This window comes from Cynara cardunculus, assembly GCF_001531365.2.
Source record: "Cynara cardunculus var. scolymus isolate 2C chromosome LG 5, CcrdV1, whole genome shotgun sequence".
Taxonomy (NCBI): domain Eukaryota; kingdom Viridiplantae; phylum Streptophyta; class Magnoliopsida; order Asterales; family Asteraceae; genus Cynara; species Cynara cardunculus.
Window position 1 is genome coordinate 26,848,545 of NC_037532.1, and position 9,175 is coordinate 26,857,719.

At 33.7% G+C, this 9,175-nt stretch overlaps 1 protein-coding gene across 1 annotated transcript in view; it reads right to left on the minus strand.

Annotated features, from left to right (window-relative positions):
- Positions 1–3,586, minus strand: part of LOC112513719 (gibberellin 2-beta-dioxygenase 8-like) — an 8,202-nt gene extending 4,616 nt beyond the window's left edge. Inside the window, exons 1-2 of the mRNA XM_025120074.1 lie at positions 3,515–3,586; positions 890–1,341 (exon numbers count right to left, since the gene is read on the minus strand). Of these exons, the coding sequence (XP_024975842.1) occupies positions 890–1,332 (443 nt within the window). The 5' untranslated portion in view covers positions 1,333–1,341; positions 3,515–3,586. The remainder of the gene's footprint in view (positions 1–889; positions 1,342–3,514) is intronic.
- Between the last annotated feature and the right edge of the window lie 5,589 nt (positions 3,587–9,175).

The following is a 9,175-nucleotide window of genomic DNA, read 5'->3' on the forward strand; positions in this document are numbered from 1 at the left end:
ATTAATATTTAATAAACTACACAAACTAATAAAAATATATAAAACCTATAAATTAATATTTTGAGGATAGTAATGTGAAAATCTAAAGAGAATAAAATACAATAAATAAAATTTAAAGAACGTATAAATGTAAAAACGGATATGTATTTGATGATTTAGAAGAAAATTAGATTTTATTTTGAAAGTATGTTGATAAAAAAACGGGGTCTTTTCATCTTTTTTTTATTAACCTGGATATCCAACCCGCTATGCGGGTTGACTAATCTCAGGGCGACCATCTGCTTTGCGGATAGCCCGGAGTCACCGCATTTGAATTTCCATGGCCACAAGAGGATTTTTATTCCTCTTTGGATTTGAACCTGAGATCGGTACTTTTGACCTTTGGACCCAAGCTCAAACCAATCAGTCATCACCCTTGTGGTTAGGTCTTTTCATCTTGTTGCATGAGGTGGGAGTTTCCACATCTGTTCCACATAAAAGTAATGGGAAACATGGAACAATGATTCCTATTTTTGCTCCGAGCGGCGAACATGCTCGCTAGTTCAGGTTGTGTGAAACACATATTGTTTTACACATGATCTTATAATAAAATCATTGTGCGGTTTTTTTTTACTCTTATTTGGTTAGTGTTTATTTGATATATAGAAGTATAGAACTCGTGGAACCTTCGATTCACATAAAAGCTTCCAAAATAAATAACAAAAAACTGAATAGAAAAACTTATCTACTAAAACATTTTCCTGCATGGGGGAAAAAGTTGTCAAAATGGACTTATTTAAGCTACACTAAAATAAAATAAAAAATTGCATATAGAAAATACCAGTATAAAACCACATAGATCAAAACTAGAGAACTTTCTGAAAAATGGTGTAATGACTTTAGAAATTACCTGAGAGTAGAGAGATCACCAGTGGTTGAGATGTCAGCCAGTGGTACATGAAAAGCTTCTGACCAAGCAATCTGTCTCAAGCAATTGGCTGATGGAGTCCCCCATCGGTAACTCCCTGCCGAAAAATTCAAATCCGGGTGCCCGTTGGCCTTGTCTTGAAATGGTCTCTTGAACACCTTCACTTGTTCATACCTCATCTTCTCCAGAAGCTGTGATGAAATCCCGTGATTAATCACTTGGAAAAATCCCCATTCTTGTGAGGCCTTTGCTATCTCCCTCTTGCATATTTCCTCCTCTTGCTCTATATTCAACCGGCTAAGGTCGATCAATGGAAGCTCTCTTTCTTCCACAACATCCAAGACATTGGTATCGTTCTTAATGGTCACTTCATCGTCAAATAATTTCTTGTAGAACTCTTGAAATGGTGGGTCGAATGATTCCATTACAACCAACTGAGAAAGAATTTTCAAATTAAGGGATTAGACCTTTTTCAATATTTAATGATTTGTGTAAACCCTAATAGAAAAATGGTATCATATCTAGGTGTTTTTAGATCCAAGAAAATGGTTAAAACACAAGGAATGAAATCATAGAGATTTCTTATATAAAATATCTCTTGTCTGTCGTCCATGGAAACGTTATATTTTTAGTTTTGAATGGTAATTTAATTTGGGACAAAGATGGTGCATGTCTTGTAATTAAATTTGATGAGAAAAACGTAGGAACCAATAAACTCTAGGAATCAGATGAAGAGCAAGAGAGTCATGTATATAGATGCTATACAAAACAAACCTACATATTTGGAGTTACGTAAACTACCTAACGTTATATAGTTTATACAATGCTAGCTAGTTGGACAAAAACCTAGATACAACGGAAAGGAAAGAAAAAACAAATGAAGCAGACACCCGACACCTGCTCTGGGAAATGTGAAAAAACCACACCAGGCCAAATATCCATCAAAAGGAAGAAAGTGGTAGCAATGTGAACTACAGGATCTCGGACACCAGCCAGAAGAGAAGAAGGAGAGTGCGACAAATCAAAACCTAATAGCCTACCACTCTTCAAAGAGTTAAGCAGCACTAAGAGCACCCAAACAACCGTGATTTTTTAATAGTATTTGAATATCTTCGTTAGAAAACCAGGAACGTGGTTTAGTAAATAGAAGAGTACGCCATCGGTGTTGCTGACCACCTTCAGGCAGAATGATTCAAAAAGACTTGGCGCTAGGGAAATGGCTCTTCAAAGTTGGAAACCATATCCTCATTTCTGTACCCCTAATATGGCTTTTAAAGATTTGTGCTTACTATGTTGATAAAAGATGTTTAAAATCATTTGGGGATGGGCAACCTAGAGAAGTTAAAGAAGATGAACAGTGGGAAATTCCAACAAATTATTGATTTTGCTTTGTGTGTCTTGACTCTAATTTAAACGGTAAATCAACCTTCAGTCTCATTCTTTCCAATAGGGTTCTGATCCATGTTCACTTCTTAAGCACAAACTGCAGGAGAAAAATTTCCAGAGGAACATTGAGGATGAATATGAGAATGGTATATATATAGCAAAAGAAATATTTCCAAAGTTTCTACTCTAATGGAGAGATGGTTGAAACTTTTGATCTAGGACAGGAAAGCAAATTACCAGTTCAGAATTTCTACATATTTCTGCAATTAGTTTCATCAGTACATACATACACTTTAGGGTTGTGCAAATTTACATTTCCAAAATTGGAAGGTCAGATGGAACTTAGTAGCAAGAAGGCTTGTAATTCCATGCTTTTATTTATAATTGATTCCAGTTTTTACTTCACATTAATTCCATGTGCTACTTTGGTTCTTGTTCTACAATGTTTCATAGTTCCCTAATAAAAGTGAACTTACAAAGCAAGTGATCATTCCTCACTCCAGCATAAAGTGATGACGAAGAATTTTGTGAATGGCGAATTTCTTCGACATAAAAAGCCCAGAAGAAACAAACGCATGTAGGGAGCGTTCGACGAACTTCACAACCCAAACACCAACTCTTATTTAGAAAAAAAGAATGTTATTTCATTCAGATAATTGTAATCTACTTGATATTACGAAAAGGGAGAAAAAACTGAGGTCAATTTTCGTGGTCAACAAAGTTATCTTTCACTTTTAACAATTCTTACTCGGTTTTGAAGTGACATGAGCTAGAATTAGTAGCTACTTGGGTATTGATCCTTCTTTTTTCTAATATAAAACAAAAATACTCTATTATTGAAGAAAATTAATATTGTAGATCAATATGAAATTTGTTAAATATGATCATCAACGGCAAAACATATATATACTTCTATCTCTATATTTGTATATGGGTGTATATCTATGTATCTATCTCTATATTTGTATTAAATTATATAGAGTTGGCCAGCCATAACTTATAGATAGAGATGGAGATGGACAAAAGGAAGAGGGATCCAACAACAACCCATGCCAATTAAATTGTCTAGATTTATCTTCACATGACGGCAAGAGCAAAAACTAATAGAATATCAAGATAAAACCAAAATCATGTTATTGATTTGGCTGAAATATCATGCTCAGTTTCTTCTATTCTAAAGCTACTTCATTTTCATCAACAAAAAGACATGATTATGCGTACCGAATGAAAAGCTGATGTACCAAGTCTCTGATCGTGCTAGAATAACTATAGACAATAATAGCATGAGAGGGAAAGCATCTATGGCGGTGGATGACTCCAGAAATATTGGTCGTATTCTTATAGGGAAAAAAGATATTAGTAGGACCAATAAATGATTGCTCACTAATATTGTAGTTTTTGATTTCTTCAAATTTACTGTTTTTGATATATTTCAATTTGTAATAGTGTTTGTTTGACATGGAATTTGGAATATATATAACTAGACAAAGAGACATATTCATACGATAACAATATCTCTTCTATAAAAACAGTCGAATCATATGTGATTTTATATTAAAATCAAGGTGATTTACGTGACTTTGATGGTGACTTGAGTCGAGGCCCTCATTGCCCGCTCACCATTGCGTTCATGTAAAATCACAGATGATTTGATTGTTTTCTTATTATTTTATTTCAATCATGTTCTCATTTGATCTTCCCTCTTTCACTCTCTCTCCCTCCCTCCCCCTCTCTCTCTCTCTATATATATATAGAGAGAGAGAGAGATAACAAATAAAATACAAACCAATTTCAATATATACGTCCATGATTCTGAGAAGAAGGTTTTTGAAAGTAAACTAAATCTAATGAGATGTCAAATACCAAACTTTCAAAACAAATATCTGATTTTGAAAAGATTGTTGTTGTAGAAATAAGTTTGAACTTGAGAGAAAATAGTTTGAAAAGAAATGTTTGGAGCTTACGAAACAAATTTATGATCTTCAGAAAATTATGGAAATTGAAAAAAAGTATTTTGCTAGTGGAAGAAGCTTGGTTGAGAAAAAGAATGATGGATTCTTTAAAGAAACTGATAAGAGAAAAAGGTTAGAAAGTGATTTTGAAGATGAGAGGATAGTTTTTGAGAAGGAAATTCTCAAGCTTTCAAAGAAATTATCTGCATTAGAAACAAATTTTGTGATTGAGCAGAATTTGAGATCTAATTTTAAAAAGAAATATGATTTGGTTATGGAAGAAAGAAATTCTTTGTCTGAAAAACTCAAGAAACTTGAAAAAGACTCTTGAAGCGGACAAGAATTTGAATTCTAGTTTGTCTGACGAAGAACGAGATTAATTTTTTAGCAAAATTAAAGAGCTTGAAGAGGTGATTTCTAAACACCAAATGATTAAAGAGAATTCAGGAAAGGTTGACATCTCTGAACAACTTAGTCCAGATACTTTTGTTCTTTCTCTGTATAATGATTCAACTGATACTGATTCTGTTTTCTCTTATAGAATCGCTTCAAGTTCAGTTCATAAAATTGATCATTTCTCTTCATGCAATGTCTGTAAGAATAATTATTCCTCAAATGTCAAACCAAACAGTTATTCTAACAGATACTCGAAATCAAATATTTTTTCAAAACATCAGACTCATCATTCTAAACTATTTTACGATGATTCTATTGATACTTCAGATAATCATTTCAAGAAAAAGTTTAAATGGTTTGGAGAAAGAAATCAACTATAGTTGATTGTGCCGGAAACAAGTCACATAAATCTCCTGTAGTTGATACAAAGTCATTTGTTTCTAGGAATGATTTGTCAGATCTATCAATAAGCTAATTAGTCTCAGCCAAGAGAAGTTGTGTTGTTCAACATGTGGAACAAATAATTTTGTAAATCAGAGGTATGTGAATAGCTGGTATGGTACTTACAGTGTCCTGACTCTCAGTTCCACAACTTTAATGCTAAAGCATCTAACCTCTAAGGACCCAATAAAGCTTGGGTACAAAAATATGTCTAATATGTTTTGTAGGAAAGTCATGCGCATTCTTATTCAGAATATTCAAACCATATGACTGATAAATCAAAAGGTTATGCTACTTTTAAGGGGGATACCATATTTTTTTGTAAGTGAATGAATTTTTAATTTCAAAGAACCGTGATAGTTAAATCCAAGAAACTTACTCGTGTTTGTTTCTTTTCCGATTTTATATTAGTTCTTGAATTACCATGTGTTAAATTTTCTTGAATTAATTATTTCCACGTCTCATATACTTGTTGACATTTTCGGTGGAAATACACTAGTTTGAAATCTTATTTGTTTTTCATTGTGCATCATTTCATATCAGTGATTTAATTCTTATCTGATATATTAATTGTGACTTGTTCTTCACAATTAAATTTTCTAATCAATGAATGGTTGTTGTAAAAATTGAGTGTACCGAGTCATTCTGTTTAGCGTTTGAATTTGCTTTTTTTTTTTTGACAATTCTAAACAAATGTTTTTTATGGTTTAGTTTCTGAATACTTCAGTTCAGAACCTGCATTTCTGTAACACCCCATAACTCATATTGCATGTAACATATAATTCATTCTGAAAAATACATGTTTAATCCCACATAGGTCCAAAGTACAATAAACTATATTACAAAATACACAACTCAAAAATTCCAAAATACATGTTCTTGTACTACACAACATTTAACTTTCAAAACACATCCACAAATTGATCTTCACATAGCTATGCATATAGGGAAACAAATCATATTTTCCCTTTTCCTTTATTATCATTATACTCTGTTGTTCCTGCAATATATATTTGAAACACAAAATGAGGGTTAGACCTGAAGGTCTAGTGAGATCCTTTTTTCCATGTAATTGCGGGATGAAAATCACCAAAACATTATTTAAATCAATCATTTCATATAATGGAACATAAGTCCATAATCTATTTAGTTCATCGGTCCTCTAGTTCCTATGACCATATTTAGAAAATGTTTTCATAAAATAGCAGGACCAGAGCTCCTATGGTTCCTCTACCGGAGCTTCTTGTTATACCAACCAGAGCTCCTCTCAAGTTAATCTTCATAAATGTACGAAGTCAAACACAAAAGATGGTTAGAATAGTGTTCCCAAGTATGAAAGTATACAATAAAAGGTTTTAGAATGACTAGAGTTTCTGGTTCTACTTACCAGAGCTTCTGGTTCAACGCGAAGACCAACCAGAGCCCATCTGGTTCGTCCTTTTTTGTATGAAGAGTTTCTAAGTTAAAATAAAAGTATAAATCTTACGAACATCTTTTAAAACATGACTTTGACACAAAGATCCTATCTAATTGATACAGAGCCTCTGGTTTAAATAAACGCTTTGTAAAAAGACTTATACCAATATCAAACCATCATCCAGAACCCTCTGGTTCTATTGTGAGGATCAACCAGATCCCCTCTGGTTCCTCATAAAACAAACACTTTATTAAAAGCATAGTTTATCCAAAACCTTTGGCCATAAKCCAAGTTTTCCCCTTCTCAATAACATCATTACTATCATTTCTAATAAGAGCAACATCCCTGAGTCCTCAAATCACAAAAAAGTAAGAACTCAAAATTATTGCAATCTTAAGAGATATAATAGCAAAAACTATAATAATCACACATACAAATGCCACCCTTATATCCAAATGTACATCTCTCTTCTATATGTCACCCTTATAACCGAATGTACATCTCTCCTTGATATGCCAACCTTATCCCATGGTACACCTCTCCTTGATATACTACCCTTATTTCCTCATCAAAATCTACGGATTAATTCCAAATGAAGACAGACCGAAGTCACAACCGTCTTGGAACTTTAAAACTCAAGAATCATATGTTCTTTCAATATCATTTCCAAACTAAAAATCTCCTTTAAATCCTTAAAATAGGATATCATCCATAACTGTTTTAAAGAAGCAAAAATCTTCTTTATTTTCCAAAAACAGTTTTCGCAACCCAGATTCATAAAGCTTAATTTGAACTGTCAAAAATAGTTCATACCATTCTTCTTCAAAATTGATCATCGAAATCAAGTATTTCAAATAACATTATTCAAATGATTTAGTAACAAAAACTCACCTTATTATGCATAGATTTGAAGATCTAAATCACACAACAATTTCTTCAAATGAACACAGAATCTCCGAATCACTTTTAGGCAAGATTTCTTCTCAAGAAAAACCTTCACCTTCACACACTCTTTTTCTCTCAAAGATCTCCCAAAAGTAATATAAGATAAAATTTTATCTTTATCCTCTTTATATATATCTTAACAAAGGTGAGGATTTACTAATATAAAACTTACAGGCGGTGGAAACTTATTATAAAAATTTCTCTTTCTTAACCACGAAGGTTGCCTACCTTCATAATATAACAATATTAAACCAATGTATGCAGTTCACCTTACGTGCACACACTTAAATTTAACACTTACTCATGTATGCACAGTATCACATTTTCACACATATACACGATTCATGCTTTTATTTAAATAACATGCATGTCATCACTTATTTCACAAAATAATCACATAAAAGTTACGTCAACCAATGTTGTCTAAAATCCAGGTCATCACATTATCTCCCCTTCAAAAGAATTTCGTCCCATAATTCATTTAACCAAACAGCCAAGGGTATCGGGTTCTCATTTCAGATTCTAATTCCCATGTAGCTTCTGAACCCTTGTGATAACGCCACTGTACTTTCACCAAACTAATTTCCTTGTTCCTCAACACCCTAGTTTTTTTTATCAATCACAGCTTGTGGTGTTTCTACGAAATTCATTTTACTGTCCAATTTAATCTATAAGCGGTACTTCTAAACTTCGATCGACCAAACACTTTCGCAGATTTGACACATGGAAAGTATTGTGAATTAGGCTGAGCTCTTCCGGTAATTCTAACCGATAAGCCATTGGCCCAACCCTCTTGCAAATTTTAAATGGCCCAACATACCTTGGGCTAAGCTTACCTTTCTTCCCAAACCTCATAACACCCTTCCACGTAGATACTTTTAACATTACAAAGTCACCCACGTGAAATTCAACCGGTTTTCGTCGCTTATCGGCATAGCTTTTCTGACGGTCTTGGGCTGCCTTGATCCTTTCACGAATTTGTTCAATCTTTTCAGAAGTTACTTGAACAATCTCGGGACCTGTCAGTTGTCTTTCACCTACCTCCCAACATAACCACGTTCAACATTTTCGTCCATACAATACCTCATATGGTGCCGCTTGGATGCTGGAGTGATAGCTATTATTGTAAGCAAACTCTATCAAAGTCAATAACATAAGTTCTCAACATATCTTCGAGAGTTTGGATGGTTCTTTTACTTTGCTCGTCCGTTTGAGGGTGATAGGCTGTACTTAACCGAATTTGAGACCCCAAAGCTCTTTATAAACTTTCCCAGAATTTCGAAGTAAAACGACTATCTCTGTAAGAAATGATGGATAGTGGAACACCATGTCTAATTACGATTTTCATTATGTAGATCTGAGCCAACCTATCTAAAGAATAGGTTTCTCTTATTGGTAGGAAATGTGCAGACTTAGATAGGCGATTCACTATTACCCAGATTGCATCATAACCTTTCGAGGTTCGAGGTAATTTCATAACAAAGTCCATCATAATGTGATCCCATTTCCAGACTGGAATTTTCAAGGATTGCAGATTTCCATAGGGTCTCTGATGCTCGATTTTAACTTGCAGACAAGTTAAACATCGTTCCACGTATTTTGCTATGTCCCTCTTCAATCCTGGCCACCAATAGAAAGGTTTCAAATCTTTGTACATTTTATTGGTACCTGGATGAATTGAGTAGCGGGACTTATGACTTTCATTCAGAATGGTTTCCCGCGTATTCTCAT